This window comes from Sapajus apella, unplaced genomic scaffold, assembly GCF_009761245.1.
Source record: "Sapajus apella isolate SASKATOON/1434 unplaced genomic scaffold, GSC_monkey_1.0 scaffold42, whole genome shotgun sequence".
NCBI lineage: Eukaryota > Metazoa > Chordata > Mammalia > Primates > Cebidae > Sapajus > Sapajus apella.
The window spans coordinates 18,011,586-18,033,817 of record NW_022436982.1 but is presented as its reverse complement, the minus strand read 5'-3'; the positions used below and the strand labels follow the sequence as shown (position 1 = coordinate 18,033,817).

The window sequence follows — 22,232 nt, the reverse complement described above, 5'->3', positions numbered from 1 at the left end:
TTCTCTTCGTCACATTCAGGCACACCTATCAAACGTAGATTAGGTCTTTTCACATAGTCCCATATTTCTTGGAGACTTTGCTCGTTCTTTTTTATCCTTTTTTCTCTAATCTTGTCTTTTTGTTTTATTTCATTAAGTTGGTCTTCGACCTCTGATATCTTTTCTTCTGCTTGATCGATTCGGCTGTTAAAACTTGTGCATCGTTTGCGAAGTTCTCGTGTTGTGTTTTTCAACCATTAATTCACTTATATTCCTCTCTAAACTGTGTGTTATTGTTAACATTTTGTCAAGCCTTTTTTCAAAGTTCTTAGTCTCTTTGCATTGGGTTAGAACAAGTTCTTTTAATTCCCAGAAGTTTCTTATCATCTACTTTTTAAAGCCTGCATCTGCTAATGGAACACAGTCTTTCCCCATCAGCCCTTGTTCCGTTGCTGATGAGGAACTGTGATCCTCTATAGAGGGAGAAGCGTTCTGATTTTGGGTATTCTCAGCCTTTTTAGGCTGGTTTCTTCCCTTCGTTATTAATTTATCCATCTGTGGTCTTTATAATTACCGTCTTTATAGTTGGGTTTCTGAATGGACGTCCAACTTGTTGATTCCTGGCGCTAAAATCTGAGCAACCCACTGTGCCGGCCAAAACAGTGGCTTTAGGATTGATGGCGCTTTTCTGACTCTGCACTGAGAACTGCCGCACCAAGGCAGTGGCAAAACCGCCTCACCGGCCTCAAGAGTTCCGCTGGCGACCCGTGGGGCTCCTCCGCTGGGAATCTCCTGGTGCGTGAGCAACAAAAATTGATCTGAAAGTGTGGCATCCTCTCGTTCTCTGCACTTTCAGTGGGAGCTACAATCCCAAGCTGCTAGTGATCAGCCATCTTGGATCTCTCTTGAGTTTTCTTATAAAGTAAGAATAATAAATCTCAGGTAAGATGACTTATAGTTCAGCTTAATGTGTCACCAGGGGCCTCATAGAAAGAACTTGGGCTTTAGAGTCAGAGATTTATGAGTTGGAATCTTGGTTCTGTAACTGTGTGACTTTTTCAAGTTACTTCTAATCTCAGTCTTAGTTTTCTTGGTAGAAAATGGGATAATTCTTACATTGCAGTGTTGTAATGATCACAATTCTATATATAAAATAACAAGTACTATGCTTGACACTGTAGTAGGTGCTCAGTAGATGAATGACAGTGGTATTCATTTGTCTGCCACTGTTTCCAACCTAGTCTTTCAGGTCCCTGGAGAGATGAGATCTCCCCATTCCCATGTCATCTTAGCCAAAATTCCAACCTCTGTCCTAGGTCGGACTGTTTAATCAGCCACGTGAAACACTGTTGTAAAGATCCTTTGTATGTATATGTAGGAGTTGTTTGTCAGTTCTCAGCACTGGGGTACAGTCTCCATCTCAGTCTGCTTATTTGAGTTTGTTTTCTTTTGGTGACCTCCCTGAGGTCTAGATAGCTCCATACACCTACAATTTCACTAAACAATTATTTATTACATCTTTCCCCTAGACCAAATCACCCCAAGCATCCCTCACTCCCTTCCTTTATCAGGGATCATTCTTTTTTTTCAGATAGTTCTGTGTTTAGTAATATAAGTGGGTGGTGGCCAGGCACTGAATATGTTCTGTATATATTATTAAATTTTAAACATATGAGATTGAGATAGTTATTCCCTTTATATTGTTGAGGACACAGGCTCAAAGAGTTTTAAGTAACTTGCCCAAAGGCCACATACTTATAAGATATTTATTAGAATCCTAATTGAGATCTTTCTGAGTCCAAAACTTACGGTTTTTCTTAGGATACTGGACTTCTGGGGATACCAGGAGGCCCTTTTGGCATATTTATATTTGTGTCTATTTGGACTTTATTATTGTTATTTCTCTGTTTAAAATGTTTACCCAGAGACTTCTAACACTGTGGTAAAGTAACTTACTTTGGCTCTGTGTAATTTGGAATATCTCCCTTAGAAGAAGTTTCCAAAAAATAGATCAGAGTAAGTGACAGATACTCTGTACTTCCCTTCTTCTTCTTTGATTGCTTGGGAGAAGGCCTTTGAAAATTATCATGGGATCTTTTGGTTGGGAGTACCTTGGCATCTTTGATGTCTCATTTATGAAAAAGGCTTTGGGGACCAAAAATGTCCCTGGACTTCACTTTCTTTGAAACTGAATTCTGTGCCCTAGAGATAGGCACTACGTATTCTTTTTACATTTTCAGGAATAATTTTTCACTATTTTGATAATTTTTCATTTGAGAAAATAATTGAATAGTTTCATCATTACTTTGTTCTTATAATAGGGAACATCTTTTTAACATTTTTGTCATTTTTGTTTCCAATACTTTATTTTATTTTAAAATTATGATTAGACAAAAATTTTTTTAGGGATAGACTCACTATGTTGCCCAGGTTGGCCCTGAACCTTGGGCTCAAGCAATCCTGTTGCCTCAACCTACTGAATAGCTGGGACTACAGGTACATACCATGATTCTGGCTTCCAATCCTTTTTGAAAGAAATAGCTAAAACATTATAGCTTTTTGGAATACAGTATTACATGTGTGTTATACAATAATTATACAATTAAGTCAAAGAACAAGAAAACTCCAATAATATCAGGACTCAAACTGCTGTTGTATCATTTACTATTTTAACAGACCTCAGATCATCTAACCTGTAAGCCACAGACATCTTAGGCAATTTTAATCATCAAGAAAGAAATATGTCATTAAGAAACAGTGGGACATTTTGAAAGAGTTGGAAAACATCATGAATTTGAATGCTTCAAGTAATGGCACTGGTGACACCCAAAGGTAAGCCTCTAGTCCCTTCTTGTAGTTGAAGAACACTTTCAGTTGCAAGGAACAGGGAGCAGTCAGTCGTTGGTAGAGCTAATTGTAAGAATTCCAATGGGTATGTTAAGGGGAGTAGAAATTTTGTGGGACTGAAGGAGCATGAATGAAGCCTCACAGGAATTGGAACTGAATCTGGAGACTTTATGGGGTTTTTGTGCTTCTCTATTAATTTGGACCACAAAAGTCCACGTGTCTGAATTTCTTTCTGTTACTAGAGACTTACTTGTTCTTTTCCACTACTCTAAATCTTTCCCTCATATTTTTTATTTATATTTCTGTTTTGTTTTCCTTAACCTCTGTGGCTTTAATTCCTTTCTTCATTGCCCCAGCTTAATTCGGGGTTACTGTATAAGCATTCGTTTATTCCTAGCTTCTGTTGCTGTTTTGCTTCGTTACTTGGTATCTCTCAGTTTACCGTCCAAGAAACAACACCTAATTGCTGTTACTCATCTTTTTTGTACCATCGATTTCTGCCTTTGGGTGTGGCGCCTACCTTTAGTTCATTCACCTTTGGTGGGTGGAGTCTAAATATGAAACTGGACCACTTAGGGCAGTGCCACTCTCTCCTAAGTGTGCTTTACAAAGAAGTAAGTACTGAAATTAAAAGTAAATGTTTAGAAACTTTTATAGTCATGTAACAGAATAATATTCTGTCTGCTGAATCTAAAAATAAAACATTTGGGGTTGTATTCTGTTTTTAAAATTTCTTTAAAAATAATGCATTAATTTTACAAAATCATCACGGGGGTGGGGTGAAGATAGCCCTTCCTCATGTTTAGTTTGAGAAGGAAATATCTAAAACATTATAGCTTTTGATTTTCTTTCATGGTGGGACAAGTACCGTGACTAACATGTACTTTACCCATAAATTTGCTATACAAAGGTTTTCCACTTAGCTTTTGAAGATAACTCCCCGACCCCTTTTTTTGAGACAGAGTCTTGCTCTGTTGCCCAGGTTGGAGTGTAGTAGCATGATTTTGGTTCACTGCAACCTCCATCTCCTGGGTTCAAGTGATTCTCCTGCTTTATCTTCCTGGGCAGCTGGGATTACAGGCGCCTGCCACCACACCCAGCTAATTTTTTTATTTTTAGTAGAGTCAGGGTTTCATCATGTTGGCCAGGCTGGTCTTGAACTCCTGACCTCAAGTGATCCACTTGCCTTGGCCTCCCAGAGTGCTAGGAGTACAGGTATGAGCTACCACGCCCGGCCAGAAGCCACCTTGAACCCCTTCTGGAGCAAGATAGGGGATGAATAAAATATAAATTTTTTTCTTTGCTAAAATTTCATCTTAAAGAGGACTTTTCTTTTTTCAAATGTTGTAAGGGGTGAGTGAGGCTTCATTATTTTGTTCTCTGCCTCCACCTGAGGAATATGGTCCAGAAGCTGCTGAATAGAGGATCATCAGGCCTTCTTGCTCTATTCTATTTTACATAGATTTCATATATATGTATATATGCATGTATATATTTTAATGCAAATAATACATGTGTTTTTAGAAAATTTAGAAAATGCAAATGACAAAACAATGAAGCTATTTGTAATCTTAGCACTTAGAGTTAACTACTAATAACATTTTGGTAAATATTTGTCTAGACTTTAAAAATATCAATATTAAATAAATACATATTTAAAAGTTAGAACATTTCACCTTATTTAGTATCCTGCTTTTTCAAATTTGAAGAAATGTCTTACCACATCAATGCATCATAATTTTTAACTTTTCTGAGGTGGGGTCTTGTTATGTTGCCAATTATGCCCATTTACCAGTTGACAGACATTCGAGTTATTTGTACTTTTTGGATACCATGAGTACCCAAATATGCTACTATGCATATTTGCATATGTCTTTTTGTTGACATATGTTTTTGTTTCCCTTAGTTAGATCCTTAGGAGCAGCTTTGCTGCATCATATAGTAAATTTATGTTAAAATTTTCAAGAAACTGCCAAATTGTGTTCTAAAGTGATTGGGTCATTTTATATTATCATAGCAATATATGAGAATTTTAGTTTCCCTACATCCTGACCAACACTGGTTTTTATCTGACTTTTTCGATTGAGCCATTTTGGTGAGTATGAAGTTGTATGTTATTGTGGTTATAATTTGAATTTTCCTAATGATTAATGATGTTGAACATCTTTGTATATGCTTTTTGGTCATTCATATATCTTCCTTGGTGAAATGTTTATTCAGATCTTTTGTTTATTTTTAAATTGTTTTATTTATTTTCATGTTATTGAGTTTTAAGAGTTTTTTATATATTCAGAATGCAAGTCCTTTATCACATATATGATTTGCTGGCCTGGTGCAATAACTCATGCCTGTAATCCCAGCACTTTGCTTGGCTGAGTGGGATGAATCGCTTGAGCCCAGGAGTTCAAGACCAGCCTGGCCAACATGGCAAAACCCTATCTCAGCAAAAGAATACAAAAATTAGCCAGGCTTGGTGGCATGTGTGTGTGGTCCCAGCTATGCTGGAGGCTGAGGCATGAGAATTGTTCGAACCTGGGAGGCAGAGGCTGCAGTGAGCCAAGATAGTGCCACTGCATTCGAACCAGGGTGACAGAGGGAGATTTTCTCTCAAAAACAACAAAAAATAAGATATATGAATATTTTTTCCTGTTTAGTGGCTTGACTTTTCATTTTCTTAATAATGTCTTTGGAAATGCACAAGTTTTTAACTTTGACGAAGTCCAGTTTATCAATTCTTTTCCTATAGGAGTTGTGCTTTTGGTTTTGTATATAAGAAATCTCTGAATAACTTAAGGTCATGAAGATTTTTCTTCTATGTTTTCTTCTAGAAGTTTTATAATTTTAGCTCTTATATTTAGTGCTCTATTTTAAGTGACTTTTTGTGTATTTCTTGAGGTAAGGGTCTAAATTTGTCTTTTTGCATGTGGATAGCCAGTTGTTCCAGCAGGATTGTTGACAAGACTAACCTTTCCTCTTTGGTACTTCTGTTGAAAATTACTTAACCATGGCCAGGTGTGGTGGCTCACACCTGTAATCCCAGCATTCTGGGAGGCTGAAGTGGGCGTATCACAAGGTCAGGAGTTTGAGACCAGCTTGACCAACATGGTGAAACCCCATCTCTACTAAAAATACAAAAATTAGCCGGGTGTGGTGGTGTGCACCTGTAATCTCAGTTACTCAGCAGGCTGAGGCAGGAGAATCGCTTGAACCCAGGAGGCGGAGGTTGCAATGAGCCGAGATCACACCATTGCACTCCAGATCACATCACTGCACTCCTGCCTGAGCGACAGAGTGAGACTGGGTTTATTTCTAGAGTCTTAATGCTGGTATATTGATCTACACGTTTGTTCTTAATCCAATACCACATTGTCTTGATTACCGTAGCTTTATAATAAGCTTTGAAATTAGGAAGCAAAAGTTTTCTCATTTGTTCTTCTTCGAGATTGTTTTGGCTATTTTGAATTCTTTGTCTTTCCATTTGAATTTTAGGATCAGCTTTTCAGTTTCTGCAAAAATGTGTGTTGGGGTTTTAATAGGGATTATATTGAATATGTAGATTAATTTGGGGAGAATTGCCATTTTAATAATATTGAGTTTTCCTTACATGCATGTGACTATGGAATGTCTTTCCATTTGTTTAGCTTTTCAACTTCTTTCGACAACATTTTGTATTTTCGATGTAAAAATCTTTCACTTTTTTTTTTTTTTTTCTGAGAAAGAGCCTTGCTCTGTTTCTCAGGCTAGAGTGCAGTGGCATGATTTTAGCTCACTGCAGCTTTGAACTCCTGAGCTCAAGTGATCCTCCTGCTTCAGCCTCCTGAGTAGTTAGACTACAGGCATGTACCACCATGCCCGGCCAATTTTTTTATTTTTTATTTTTTTATTTTTTTTGTAGACACAAGATCTTGCTGTGTTTCTCAGGCTGGTCTTGAACTCCTGGCCTCAAGCGATCCTCCTGCTTTTTCCGAAGTGCTGGGAAAGAAAGACATGAGCTATCATACCTAGCCTTTTTATTTCATTAAAATTGTATATTGCATCAATTAATTTTGAGATGTCATACCAATTTTATGTTTTTGGGATATATCCTGCTTAGTCACATTATATAATCTTTTTAAGATGTTGCTGCATTTGGTTTGCCCATTTTTTTTTTAAGAGATGAAGTTTTACTCTGTCTCCTAGGCCATTGTTCAGTGGTGATCATAGCTCACTGCAGCCTTGAACTCCTGTGCTCAAGTGCGCCCCCCACCTCAGCCTCCCAAGTAGCTGGAACTACAGGTAGTCCCAGCTACTTGGTTTGCTAATGTTTTTTGAGGATTTTTCTGTTTGTATTCATGAATGATATTAATCTGTTTTCCTTTCTTGTGATAACTTAGTCTAGTTTTGGTATTAGAGTAATGCCAAATTCATAGAATGAATTGGTAAGTGTTCCCTACCGTTATGTAAAGATTGGTATTATTTTTTCTTTACATGTTTGGTAGAATTTGCCAGTGAAGCTATCTGTGCTTGAGCTTTCTGTGTGGTTAGATAATACCATATCTTTATCTGTTATAGATCTATCCAGATTTTTAATTTAGTTTCAGTAATTTGTGTTTTTTTAGAAATTCATCTATTTGATCTGAATTGTTTAATTTGTTGGTATAAAGTTGTTCAGAATATTCTTTTATAATCGTTCTAAATAGTAATGTTTCCTCCTTCATTCTTTATTTTCATAATTTGAGTTTTTTTCTTTTTTTTTTTTAATTTAGCCAAACGTTTATTAACTTTATTGCTCTTTTCAAAGAACCAAATTTTGGTTTCATTGATTCTCTCAGTTTTATTTTAGCCTTATTTAAAAAATTTAAGTTGTATGTGCACATTATTTAAATAATCCATTGTGCTATAAAGTTTATTAAGTGACATTACAGAAAACAGCATTACTAATTTCTTTGAGGCAAATCCACTTTCTAGATTCTAAAAAACAATCATTTTTTCAACTCTCTGAGGTATTTTTCATCTCTCAAATTTTTTTTCCGTGTTGCTGATTGCTTTTTTTTAGTTTTATCTGTTATCTACTGACTTCTTGCACAGAAGATCATAATTTAGTTTTCATTCCTGCCTGTTTCCCTTCCTGTTCTCTACATTTAGTGATATTGTAATCTTAGATTATTCAATGTTTATATTATTATAATTATGAAACCTTTTAAGTTGAGCCTATGTAGTAGTATTCAGTGAGTATTCAGTGACTTTTTTTCTTTCTTGTACATTTTATTTTGCTTGGATTTAATAATTATCTGGTTTCTTATTTGGTTCGTTTGCTTAGTTTCTATGAACTTATCAGGAATTTAACTTTGCTCCAAACAAATTACATAAACCTCTCTATGTTTTTTGTTTCCTCCTCCTCCTCCTCTTCTTCCTCCTCCTCCTCCTTTTCCTCCTCCTCCTCCTCCTCCTCCTTCCTCTTCTTTTTAAGACAGGGTTTCATTCTGTCCCCCAACTGTAGTGCAGTGGCACAATCATGACTCACTGTAGTCTTGACCTCCTGGGCTCAAGTGATCCTCCTGCTTTGGCCTCCCAAAGTGTTGGAGTTACAGATGTGATCCACTGCACTTGGTGTATTTTCATCTTCTTAAAGAAATCACTACTAGGGGCTTTGACCAGTCCCACTGGGACAGATTTCCCTTTAAGTGCTTTGCTGTACAGGTGTCATCTTAGTATTTCATACTCTCATCACTATCCCGGAAATCCCTCTGTTGTTTTCTTGTGTTGAGTACTCTGCTTCTAGAATCCCATGTCTTTCTTTTTCTCATTTTGGTCCTTATTTTGATAGAGTAAATATCCCATTAGCCTTCTGAGAAAGTTCATGGGAGATAAATATTTTGAGGCCTAGCAGATCTGAAATTGTCTTTGTCATAGTCTTTCCTTTGGATGATAATTTGTTGGGTATAAAATTTTAAGTTAGAAATGGTTTTTTCCTTGGAATTTTGTCAAGTATTGCAGCATTATTTCCTAATTTTCAGTGTTTCTGTGGAAAAATGATGTCACATGTTTTAAAAACTTTTATTTTAGGTTTAGGAGTACATGTGCAGGTTTGTTACATAGGCAAATTCGTGCTATGGGGATTTGTTGTACAGATTATTTAATCACCCAGATACTAAGCCCAGTACGCAATAGTTATTTTTCTGCTTCTCTCCCTGCCCCAACCCTTTACCCTGAAGTAGTCCCCAGTGTCTGTTATTTTTTTCTTTGTGTCCATGAGTTGTCATTTAGTTTCCATTTATAAGTGAGAACACATGGTATTTGTTTTTCTGTTCCTGGGTTAGTTTGCTAAGGATAATGTCCTCTAGCTCTATCCATGTTCTCACAAAAGACATGATCTCATTCTTTTTTATGGCTGCATGGTATTCTATGCTATTTATGTACTACATTTTCTTTATCCAGTCTGTCATTGATGGGCAGTTAGGTTGATTCCATATCTTTGCTATTGTGGATAGTGCTGCAGCAGACATTCGTATACATATATTTTTATGGTAGAATGATTTATATTCCCTCTGGGGGTATACCTAGTAATGGGGTTGCTGGGTTGATTAGTAATTCTGTTTTAAGCTCTTTGAGAAATCACTATGTTGATTTCCAGAATGGGTGAACTCATTTATATTCCTATCAACAGTGTATAGGAGTTCCCTTTTCTCCTGCAACCTTGCCTCCATCTATTATTTTTTTGACTTTTTAATAGTAACCATTCTGACTGGTGTGAGTTGGTATCTCATTGTGGCTTTGATTTGCATTTCTCTAATGATCACTGATACTGAGCTTTGCTTCATATGCATGTTGGCTGCATGTATATCTTCTTTTGGAAAGTGTCTTTTTATGTCCTTTGCTCACTTTATAATGGTTTTTTTCCTTGTAATTTTGTTTAAGTTGCTTTTAGATGCAGTATATTAGACCTTTGTCGCATGTATAGTTTGCAAATATTTCTTTCCCATTCTTTAGGTTGTCTGTTTACACTGTTGATAGTTTCTTTTGCCATGAAGAAGCTCTTAAGTTTAATTGGATCTCATTTGTCAATTTTTTCTTTTGTTGTGATTGCTTCTGGTATCTTGGCATGACATCCTTGCCCATTCCTGTGTCCAGGATGGTATTGCCTAGGTTATCTTTCAGGGATTTTTATAGTTAAACATATTTCTTAATCTTTTGTATAAAACTTATTTATTTCTCTCTGGACTTTGGGGGAACTACTTTTTGTTCCCTGTTTTCTGAAATTTCCATGCATTTAACCTGGACTCTTTAATAGGCCCTTTCTGTTTGAAACGTATATCCTTCAGAATCTGCATTATTTCCATGGATTTTTTTCTTTAACAGTTTCCTCCCCTTCAGAGAGACATTATAGTGCAGTGGTTAAGAGGACATATCACGGAGCCAGGCTTTCAGGGTTTGAATTTCAGCTTTGCCCCTCATTAGCCCTGCGAACATGGGTAATAGGGGTCATAATGGTACCAATCTCATGGGATTATTCTGAAGAATAAATAATTTTATATTATGTAAAATGCTTAGCACAATGCTTACAAAATAATAAGACTATTTAATGTTTTAAATTTATATTTTCTCATTCTGCTCCTTTATTTAGATTTTGAACTTCTTGGACGGTCTTTTAATTTAAAATTTTTTCTGTTTTTCATCTCTGTCTCTTTTTCCTTTATTTTCTGGGAGATTTTTTCTTTTATATTTATTTATTTAGTTTTTAATTTTTATTTTTACTTTTTTTGAGATGGAGTTTTGCTCTTGTTGCCCAGGCTTGAGTGCAATGGTGCGATCTCAACTTACTCCAACCTCTGTCTCCCGGGTTCAAGCAATTCTCCTGTCTTAGCCTCCTGAGTAGCTGGGATTACAGGCATCCACCACCATGCCCGGTTAATTTTTATATTTTTAGTAGAGATGGGGTTTCATCATGTTGGCCAGGCTGATCCTGAACTCCTGACCTCAAGTGATCCACCTACCTCAGCCTCCCAAAGTGCTGGGATTATAGGCATGAGCCACCGTGCCTGGCCTGTGTTTTTGATTTTTAAGAGCTGTTTTTTTTTTTTTTCTCTGAATATTTTATTTCTCATTGCAGTCATGAATGTGATATTATGGATGTTATACTCTCTTCTGTTTTTTTTAGAAGACAATATTAGTTTCTTTTTTTCTCCCTCTTTTAAGTTGTCATCTTTCTGCATAGTCTTTCAGGGAATGGTTCTTTCCATACACCTTATTTTTGGTCTCTGTTTATCATATTAGATGCTTCCTAATCTTTTGGTGACCCTTGGCTGTCTGCTTATATTGAAAAGTAGGGGCTTAACCTAAAAAGATGACTGGAGAAACAGTGTGTGAGGCTGTGTTTTTGTGGCATGCTCTGTAGGATTATATGGTTAAACTGCTTTGCTACAGAACCACTGGCATTAGTATCTTTAGGTATTTTTCACCTGCTGCTTGGGTTCTGTAGGGAAGGCACTTCCAGGCACTGCTTGGCTGCCATTGTTCTGGCAAGATAAGTAGTGTTAAAACTCTGGAGCTTTCATTCATTATATAACTTTTAACTCAAGCTGCTTGTATGTGGTATGAAAAACTTATATCATTTATATCTAATATCTACTGATCCAGAGACCCTCTGTTTCATCCTCTCCAGGGAATAAACCCTTAGTGTTTTTCTGCCGGACTGGGGAAGAGATAGGTACCCAGTTGTGTGGTATATGGGATAGGGGATCTGAAGATCTAATTATTTTGTTGGCAACCTTTTAGATAATTCTCCTGTTTTCTGCTCTGCGTTTACCCCCATTTTCAAAGATGTTGACAATTACTGAGCTTTTGGGAGTTATCAGTCACCAAATGTCCACATGCATTTCTGCTTCCAATATTTTATTGCTATTATCTCATCTTTTGTGTTCTTTCTCTTGTGAGTTTATACCTCTGAATTCTGTTTGCTGTTTATTTTTATTTTTGGGAGAGAGTGGTGTGCTTTACTCTGACTTTTTTCTTTTGGCGTTACGTATTACATTTGCAGTAAGTAAAATGAGTTATTTAAAAAGAAAAAGAATGGGAGAACCCAGTCTCTTCCAAAATTATCCAGCTTGTGATATGATCAGAAGTACCAATCTTGAATAATGTGGTAATTTCCCATTAGGCAGTGGTTTGTTGCTAGGTATATATCTATATATATATTACTTTGTATTTCTACATAGCTTTTGCAGGGGGCATCTTTTACTAGGTTGTGAAATTCTCTAAGTCAAGAACCATGTCATGTTCTCTCTGTTTTTTGAAAAATAAGTTATCAGAAATATCAGAAATTCTCTGAAATATGCTTTATGAGAAGCACATACGTTTTACTATAATCTCATTTTATAGGTTGAAGAATGCCTCATCAGATGTAAAACAAATGCTTAAAAATGAAACAGAGCTGGATATTATTGCTGATCTCAGAAAGAAACTCCATCGGGCTAAAAAAGAAAAATTAGAAATAACAACAAAACACAATGCAGAGGTACAATTTATTTTCCTCTCAAATAATGTTAAAAGCTGAATTTGATTTTTTAGATTTATTTCATATGACAAATTCCATGTTTAACCTTCAGAACTATACCATTCTTGTGCTTAAGAAGAAAATTGTAATAAAGAAAACATGATTTTTAAATGTAGTATAATTGCATCAGAGTGTTCAAGTGGAACTTGAATGAATTATTATGTTTATTTGTATGTTATCTTAGATTTATTTTAGTTAATGGGATCAACTGATTAAAAATATTAATTCATGAACATGTTTGACGATAAAGGATTTGTAAATCAGACATTTTTGAAATCATAACATAGGTTCCTTTAATGTCTCAATTATGGAACAATCTCTGAAGTAAATTTGAGAATGGAATTTTTAATCATAGTTCAATTCACAAATTAGCTTAGTTTATAAGTCATTATTTCTTTGTTAGTATGTAAATGTGTATACATATATATATTTTATATGTATAAGTATATATTCCGAGATAGTAGTTTTCCTTCCCTTCTAAGATAATTCATAAGTCATATCTTTAAGCCTCTCTCTCTGTTGTGTTCTTTCTCCTCTTTCTCTGTTAAATCTTATTTATTCTTAAAACTCAGTTTAGGCCACCTGGTGTAGTGAAGAATATCAAATTACACAGAGCTCAATTCATTTCTGGCCTTTCCATTTGCAAGATGCGTCATCTTGGACTACTTATTTATCCTGTATACCATTGGTTTCTCATTGTGAAATGCTGGTCCCAAAGGGTTGTTGTGACAATTAAGTGAAATAAAATTTGGAAAGTACTTGTGTACTGTAAGAGTAGCTGTAATTTATTGACAGTTAAGTGTAAACAGTATCTTTTCTTCCCTTTTTGCTAAGTTCTGCTGTTCTCATGTTGGGAAACCTTGTAATGTCTTTCTCAGTGAAACCAGCTACTACTTTACTCTTCTACAGAATGTTGCTGTTTCAGATATTTTAGAACTAAAACATTTATATCATGCTTCCCTGCTCTTCTTTAGTTTGTAAACCCTCTGAGAGCTCAAAACAGTGACCATACTTTGTCTCTATATTGCTGATGTTTACTGGCACATAGTAGGCTCTCAGTGGTTGTGTGTTGAATAAATGTATGAAAAGGGTCAGGTGCAGTGGCTCATGCCTATAATTCCAGCACTTTGGGAGGCCAAGGTGGGTGGATCAGTTGAAGTCAGGAGTTCGAGACCAGCCTGGCCAACATGGTGAAACCCCGTCTCTACTAAAAATACAAAAATTAGCTGGGCCTGGTGGCACATACCAGTAATTCCAGCTACTTGGGAGGCTGAGGCAGGAGAATCACTTGAATTGGAAGCCGGAGCTTTCAGTGAGCTTAAATTGTGCCACTGCATTCTAGCCTGGGCAACAGAGGAAACTCCATCTCAAAAAAGAAAAAAAATGAAAGGATGATTTTTTTCTCAGGGTATATAAGGAGCAGTGGTATCACTGATTAAAATAACAAGAGATGAATACATGATCATTCTTTTTGTATTTTTTAGTAGCAATTGAGGTAATTTTTTTCTTTTTCTTTTTTGAGACCAAGTCTCACTGTCGCCTAGGCTGGAGTGGATTGGTGCAATCTCAGGTCACTGTACCCTCTGCTTCCAGATTCAGGTGATTGGAGAATCACTTGCCTCAGCCTCCCCATTAGATGGGATTACAGGCACTCGCCACCATGCCTGGCTAATTTTGTATTTTTAGTAGAGACAGCGTTTCCTCACATTGGCCAGGATGGTCTTTAACTCCTGACCTCAGGTGATCCACCCACCTCAGCCTCCCAAAGTACTGGGATTATAGGTGTGAGCCACCATGTCTGGCCCAATTGAGGTAATTTTTAAGTGATAATTGAAGTAATTGTTTCTATTTACATTGTAATAATCATTATAAAGTGATATGTGTTAAATGTATGCTAATTATTCATAAATTCTAAAACTTATTTTTTGAAACCAAATGTACATTTTACTTGAGAGTATTAGTGTCATGATAATCATTCTTCTATTAAATAAATTCTTTCGCAGCTGGGTGTGGTGGCTCATGCCTGTAATCCCAGCACTTTGGGAGGCCAAGGCAGGATTGCTTGAGCCCAGGAGTTCGAGACCAGCCTGGGCAACAGAGTGAGACCTTGCATCTATAAAAAATAAAATAAAAATAATATTCTTTCACAATATGTTTATAGTTGTCATTAGGCTTCTCAGCAGAACACACACATTTATTTGATCAAAATGTTTTGAAATATATGTTCACATTAAAGAGGTAGCAAATTATCTTAGGGAAGGCAGACAGTTTTCTTAAAATAGGATAATTAGTTCAACTCCAGATTTATATTACTAATTATTATTATTTTTTTCAACCTTCCCTCCCCTCCCCTCCCTTCCCTCTTCCACCCTCTCCTTTCAAGTGTACCCATCACGAAGCAAAACAGAGAGGAATACAGTCATCTATAAACTAAGGCCATATTTCCCTTATCAGATATTCCTAATGCTAACACAAATAATGCAGGGTGATTGGTACAAAATATTTAAAAATACTTCTCTAGGAGTTTTATTGTTGTGAGATCTTGGGCAAGTTACTTCATTTTTCTGAGCTAGAAGTTTGTTTGGTAGGTATTCAAATAACAAATTGCTGTTGAGAAGATTTATTAGTAGATAGAGGGCATGGGGAGAAGGGTTGCTTATAGACTCATAGGTTCCAGATGAGACTAAGTTGCATTGATGTAGATGATTGGGATGGGAAAATGCCATAAAGTTTTCATTATTGCAGTGGTTTTTAGACTCATTTGAGCATAACAATAAAGTTGTGGAAAATAGGACAAGAAGAATGTGAAGCTATTCAGCTATCTGGCCCAGATAGTGGTGACAGATCAAGAAAATCCAGATAAATGAGGAAGGGAGAGGGTAAAGAAGAGTGGCATAATTTCTTCTTTTTTTTTTTTTTTTTTTTTTTTTTTTTTTGAGATAGGGTCTTGCTTTGTCACCCAGGCTGGAGTGCAATGGCATGATCTTGGCTCACTACAGCCTCAACCTCCTGGATTCAAGTAATCTCCTGCCTCAGGCTCCCAAGTAGCTGGGAATACAGACACATGCCACCATGCTCAGCTAATTTTTTGTATGTTTAGTAGAGGTGTGGTTTTGCCATGCTGCCCAGGCTGGTCTTGAACTTCTGGGTTCAAGTGATCCACCTACCTTGGCCTCCCAAAGTGCAGGGACAATAGGTATGAGCCACTGTACCCAGCTGACATAACTTCTTTTAGCCAAAAAATACTGGAAATTTAGGACTATCTGTAGGCTTCATGGCCTGAAGATAGTATCTGACACAGCCAGTACTCTTAATAGCAGGGATTCTTAAGCTAGAGTCCTCAGAAAGATAAATCAAGGAATCTGTGAACTTGGATGGGGAAAAGTTATAATTTTATTTTTATTAACCCCTAACTGATATTAAGCATTTCCTTCAGTTCTGAAGGGCTTGACCTACCCAGTCCTCCTTTTAACAAATCATAGAGTGTTTGCAGTACTTTTGAGTATCATCAACTGAAATCACAGATACATGTCCCATTTTAGAAATTACAGCTACAGGACAGGTGCTGTGGCTCACGCCTGTAATCCCAGCACTTTGGGAGCCTGAGGCGGGTGGATCACTTGAGGTCAGGGGTTTGAGACCAGCCTGGCCAACAGCCTGCCTCTACTAAAAATACAAAAATTAGCTAGGTGTGGTGGTATGCTCCTGTAATCCCATCTACTTGGGTGGCTGAGGTGGGAGAATAATTTGAACCTGGGACGCGGAGGTTGCAGTGAGCAGAGATCACACCCCTGAACTCAAGCCTGGGCAACAGAGTGAGACGCTGTCTCAAAAAAATAAAAAAAGAAATTATGGCTACATATCACATATTATATTTCAGTTATTGTGTGTGTGTTTGTATATTTGTTGTTGTTTTAAATCTTTTTTTAGAGACAGGGTCTTGCTGTATTCCCCAGGCTAGTGTGCAGTGATGTGATCATAGCTCCTTACAGCCTGGAACTCCTGGGCTCAGGTGATTTTATGCTTCAGCCTCCCAAGTAGCTAGGACTATAGCACCTGGATCATTTATTTTTATTATTATTTGTAGAGATGGAGTCTTGTTGTGTTTCGCAGTTTGTGTCAAACTCCTGGCCTCAAGCAACCTTCTCTCATCAGCCTCTCAAAGTGCTGGGATTACAGAAGTGAGCCTTTGCACCTGGATAGCATTTTAATTTTAAGTAATGTACTTTGTGCGCTTGAAGAGGATGTAGTCAGGGAAAAGGGAGGCTTTGGTTTGCCTCTGTATTGTGTCAGGAAAGTACTGGTATTTTGACTTTATGAAATGATTGTAGGCCAATGTTGAATTCAATTTTCAGTCAACCATCCAAGCAAAACTGTTAGAGTTAACTTACAAAATCCACATCAATCTTGTACATGTTCTCCACGTTCCTGTGAATACAAGATTAGCAAGATCTTTCAGTTCTTCTGCTATATAAGCTGTTTCCTCCTGGAGCAGACTGCATTTTTCCTTCTGTAGCATACTGAGATCTGAGTCAATCTGTGGTGACACAGCAGTGTAGGTGGCTCTTGGAAATTCTCTTGCAAGGCAGCTGCTTCAGGTATAGTCATTACTAAATCTTTCAGCAAGGAAAGGCTGGTTACCTCAGTCAGGAAGGAGGGACAGCTTTTTTTTTTTTTGGTAAGGAATGTTCAGGGGGATTTGAGAATTCATAGTTTTTAGGTTTGTTTAATTCTAAAAATCCTCATCCTATGTTCTTCCTTCCTACTTAAAACCCAGCTAACTTTGGGAGGCCGAGGCAGGCGGATCACAAGGTCAGGAGTTCAAGACCAGCCTGGCAACATGGTGAAACCCCATCTCTACTAAAAATATAAAAATTACCTGGGCATGGTGGTGGATGCCTGTAGTCCCAGCTGCTTGGGAGGCTGAGGGAGGAGAATCACTTGAATCCGGGAGGCAGAGGTTGCAGTGAGGCGAGATTGTGCCACTGGACTCTAGCCTAGGTGACAGAGAGAGACTCCATCTCAAAAAAAAAACCAACAAAAAACCCCAGCTGATACCATCTTAACAGTAGATACTTGGTGAAACTCTTCATTGAACTTGTAATTTTGCATTTCCAATAATTAGATTTTCAGGTTTGTTTATAACCTTATCTGCCCTGGGGCTATAAGAAATAAGCAGTTCTTTAAAGTCACCATAAAAACTCTGGTTTTCTGACTGTCTTATACTGCGATTCTAAAGCTCTGAGATTATCATTTTGTTTTTGTAAATTCTCTAGTATAGTGAGATTTAGCTTTTCTACCCTATAGGCCTTATAGTAAAACAGTACTGCCATCATAGTTAAGTGCGTTCATTACTTCAGTTTTTGAAGGCTTGTTTTCAACTGGCACTTCATCCTAAACAACTGCACACCATAATTTAAAGAACTGTGGTCCCACTCTATGCTGTAGATCACTGAATCCCATTTTTATCTGCAAAGAGGCTTTCACTGTGTTCAGGCTTAAATATGTCAGCCATCCAATATTTACCCGTCTTGAGACAATTTCTGATACCAAGAGCAATATTACTGGATGTCCAGTTAGGAAAACAGAAACCATTCTAAGTCTTACAACAAAGGGACATTAGTAGTGGGTATTGGTTACATAGGTAGGTACTAGAAAAGCTGAAAAGACAACTAGAGGAGATTAAGGCAACCCAACAACATTAAGAACTGCTTCTATTCCCAAGGTTGATTAGAGCTAGAATTGGAAAAAGCAAGGCCTATGGAGGGAGGGACTATCCATAAGGATTTGCAGCCACAGACAAGACAGGAATAACTGCTTGAGGTAGATCTCGAGAGGCAGAAATATCTTGGCTTCTTCACTTCCCTTCCTGTCAGTCACTCCACATGTGCCTCCCATTGATCTAACCTATTGAGAAGCCAATTGTCTCTGACCTATTATCTTCTGTCAAGCTACTTCATGAATACAAATATCACAAATTAGATATTTGATTACTTAAATCCATATAAAATGGACACTTTTATGACTTTATCATCAGTGATGTTATAATCAAGAGAAATAATATAGACCATATTTATTAAACTATATGTTGATGCAATTTGTTTATTGGTTTCATTTAGGGAATAAAAGGAGAGGAAAGAATGAATTTTTAAGTGCTTAGTATGTATCATGCATTTTTTTGTTTTTTAGTATTAATACTCTTTTCTTCTTCTTCTTTTTTTTTTTTTTTTGTGAGACAGTCTTGCTCTCTTCTTCAGGATAGAGTGCAGTGGCGTGGTCTCTGCTCACTGTAACCTCCGCTTCCCAGGCTCAAGTGATCCTTTCATCTCAGCCTTCCGAGTAGCTAGGATTACAGGCACACACCACCATGCCTGGTTAATTTTTGTATTATTACTTTTTTGTATAGAGACAGGGTCTCTCCATGTGGCTTGGCCTGGTCTTGAACTCCTGGGCTTAAGTGATCTGCCTGCCTTGGCCTTCCAAGGTGCTGGGATTATAGTTCGTGAGCCACTGGGTCTGGCCTTTTATTAAAAAAAACAAAAACAATAACAAAAAAACCCCAAAACAACAGTGTTTTCTTTTGTTATTTTTTTCTTTTATTTTTATTTGTTTATTTTTTAGACAGGATCTCTTTCTGTCATCCAGGCTGGAGTGCAGTGGTGCGGCCTCTGCTCACTGTAGCCTCCACCTCCTGGGCTCAAGCGATCCTCTCACCTCAGCCCCCTAGGTAGTAGCTAGGACTACAGGTATGTACCACCATGCCTGGCTAATTTTTTTTTTTTTTTTTTTTTTTTTTTTTTTTTGGTAGAGATGGGATTTCACCATGTTGCCCAGGATGGTCTCAAACTCCTGGCCTCAAGCAGTCCTCCCACCTTGGCCTCCCAAAGTGCTGGGATTGCAGAAGTGAGCCACCATGCCTGGCCAAGGTGTGACTATTTCTGATTAAACATGTAATTTATTTTTATTTTTATAAAAAGTTCTTATAAGATTTTTTGGATTCTTTTCTCTAGTGAATTCTCTAAAATAATAAATAAATAAATAAATAAATAAATAAACTTAATGAGTGTCATTTTGCAAGGTAGTGCTTTTTTTTTTTCCAGTGATTCTGAATATATAAATTTATAAATTTTTGCCTTGTATATATTATGGAAACAAGTTTCTCTAGGAAACTTACATGTTTGAGTGTATGATCTCATAATCTGTGGACACATGTTGATACCAGAAATCTGTTTTTAGCTGGCATGCTATGAGAGCCAGATTGCCAAGCTACGGTCCGAGGTTGAAAAAGGAGAAGCGTTGCGACAAAGTCTGGAGTATGACCTAGCTGTTGCTAGAAAGGAAGCTGGTTTTGGAAGACGGGCTGCTGAAGAAAGATTAGCCGAGGAACATAGGATCCAAGAAAAACTCTATGGTAAGACTGTTTCTGTTTCTTCCCATGTTTAGATTGTAGCCTGATTGGATATCACTGCTTGCTGTTGTGTGTACATCCCATATGGGGTCAGAGGTAGGGTTTTGATTCATTGACTGGCCTTTGATGCACAGACTTTGCTGGGAACATATAAAAAGTATTCTGGCAATTTTGTGAACATTTAACTACTTTAGATTAATTTTTTTATTCTGTGGAAAAAGAAGTTCAAAATTCTCTTAGTTACTTTTTAGAAGCACTTCTTCCATGAATAATCAAAAGAATCATAAAGAGATTTTTGTTTGTTTGTTTTAAATATATATTCTAGGCTCCCCATCACATGTAATCTGAATCCAAATCTCTGGCTGGAGAATCTGTATGTTCAAGAAGTGCTGCCTTTTTTGCTGATTTTGCCAGGTTTAGAAACCACTGGACTAGAATGTGGTACCTGGAAAAGAAAAAGGCACTGGATTTAATCCTCAAAACCTATCTGTTTTATAGCCCTTGGACTTAAATAAACCCTTTCTATTTACATATAATATATAAAAATAAATGTGCCTAGATAGCTGTATCACTTATAACAAGCACTCAGATCATGGAACAGAAAGTGATTAGAAGCCCTTTTGCATGGATAACTACCATACAGGTTTTTAATAGTGTGCATTCATTTTGCCACTTTTTTTGTGCTTTATATGAATGGGATCATATAGTATATATTCTTTTGTTTCTGGCTTCTGTCCTCCAACATTATGTTTTTGAAATTCATGCATACTGTATGAGAGCTTTGTATTGATATATAGTATTTTATTGTGTAAACATCCCACACTTTTATTTATCAATTTATTATTGATGGGCATTTGACTAGTGTCCAGTTTTGTATTATTAAGAATAATGTTGATATGAACATTCCTGTACACAGCAGGTTTTAATTAAGAGAACACTGAATGTGAATTCAGATTTAGATTTAGGTCCTGGTTTTACCACTTACTGACTGATCATTTGAACATAGGCTGTTTTAAGGATGAAATGAGAAAATGAAAGTGCTTTGTTATGGAACAAAAAGAGCCCATGTAAGTGAAAAGAACAAATCTGGAGGCATCACATTACCTGACTTCAAACTATACTACAAGGCTATAGTTACTGAAACAACATGGTACTGGTATAAAAATAGGCATGTAGACCAATGGAAAAGAATAGAGTACCCAGAAATAAAGCCAAATACTTACAGCCAACTAATCTTTGACAAAGCAAACACAAACATAAAATGGGGAAAGGACATCCTATTCAGCCAGCAGTATGGGGATAGTTGGCAAGCCACATGTAGAAGACTGAAGCTGAATCCTTATCTCTCACCTTATATAAAAATTAATTCAAGATGGAACAAAGACTTAAATTTAAGTCCTGAAACCATAAAAATTCTAGAAGATAATATCATAAAAACTCTTCTAGACATTGGCTTAGGCAAAGAGTTCATGACCAAGATCCCAAAAGCAAATGCAACAACAACAAAGATAAATAGATCTTTAAACTAAAATTAAACTAAAAAACTAATCTAAAAAGGTTTTGTACAGCAAAAGAATAGCAGAGCAAATAGACAACCCACAGACTGGGAGAAAATATTTACAAACCATGCATCTGACAAAGGAGTAATATCCAGAATCTATGAAGAACTCAAATCAGCAAGAAAAAAACAATTCTATCAAAAAGTGGGCAAGAAACATGTATAGACAATTCTCAAAAGAAGATACACAGATGGCCAACAAACATATGAAAAAATGTTCAATATCACTAATTATCAGGGACATCCAAATCAAAACCACAATGAGATACCACCTTACTCCTGCAAGAAAGGCCATAATTGAAAAACAAAAAAATAACAGCTGTTGGCATGGATGTGGTAAAAGGGAACACTTTTACAGTGCTGGTGGGAATGTAAACTAGTGCAATCACTATGGACAACACTATGGAGATTCCTTAAAGAACTAAAAGTAGAACTACCATTTGACCCAGCAATCCCACTACTGGGTATCTTCCCAGAGGAAAAGAAGTCATATGAAAAAGACATATGCACACGCATGTTTACAGCAGCACAATTTTCAATTGTAAAAATATGGAACCGGCCTAGAAGCCCATCAACCAATGAGTGAATAAAGAATATATGGTATATATATACATCAAGGAATACTATTGAACCATAAAAAGGAATGAAATAGTGGCATTTGCAGCAACCTGGTTTGAGGTGGAGACCATTATTCTAAGTGAAGTAACTCAGGAATGGAAAACCACTTATAAGTGGGAGCTAAGCTGTGAGGTTGCAAAGGCATAAGAATGATATAATGGACTTTGGGGACTCGGGGAAAGACGGGAGCGGGGAGAGGGGCAAAAGTCTACACATTGGGTGCAGTGTACACTGCTTGGTTGATGAGTGCACCAGAATCTTGGAAATCACTGCTAAAGAACTTTTCCCGC

The 22,232-nt window shown here is 36.9% G+C and overlaps 1 protein-coding gene across 7 annotated transcripts in view; it reads left to right on the top strand.

Annotated features, from left to right (window-relative positions):
- Positions 1-22,232, top strand: part of CCDC171 (coiled-coil domain containing 171) — a 394,070-nt gene that overhangs the window by 5,776 nt on the left and 366,062 nt on the right. For 5 of the 7 annotated variants that reach the window (XM_032300135.1, XM_032300136.1, XM_032300140.1 and 2 more), the window contains exons 2-4: positions 2,656-2,811; positions 12,184-12,319; positions 19,595-19,769. In XM_032300135.1, the coding sequence (XP_032156026.1) occupies positions 2,768-2,811; positions 12,184-12,319; positions 19,595-19,769 (355 nt within the window). In that variant the 5' untranslated portion in view covers positions 2,656-2,767. Of the gene's footprint in view, positions 1-2,655; positions 2,812-8,334; positions 8,506-12,183; positions 12,320-19,594; positions 19,770-22,232 lie in introns of those variants that run through there. The other 2 variants (XM_032300137.1, XM_032300142.1) reach the window with 2 other exon arrangements.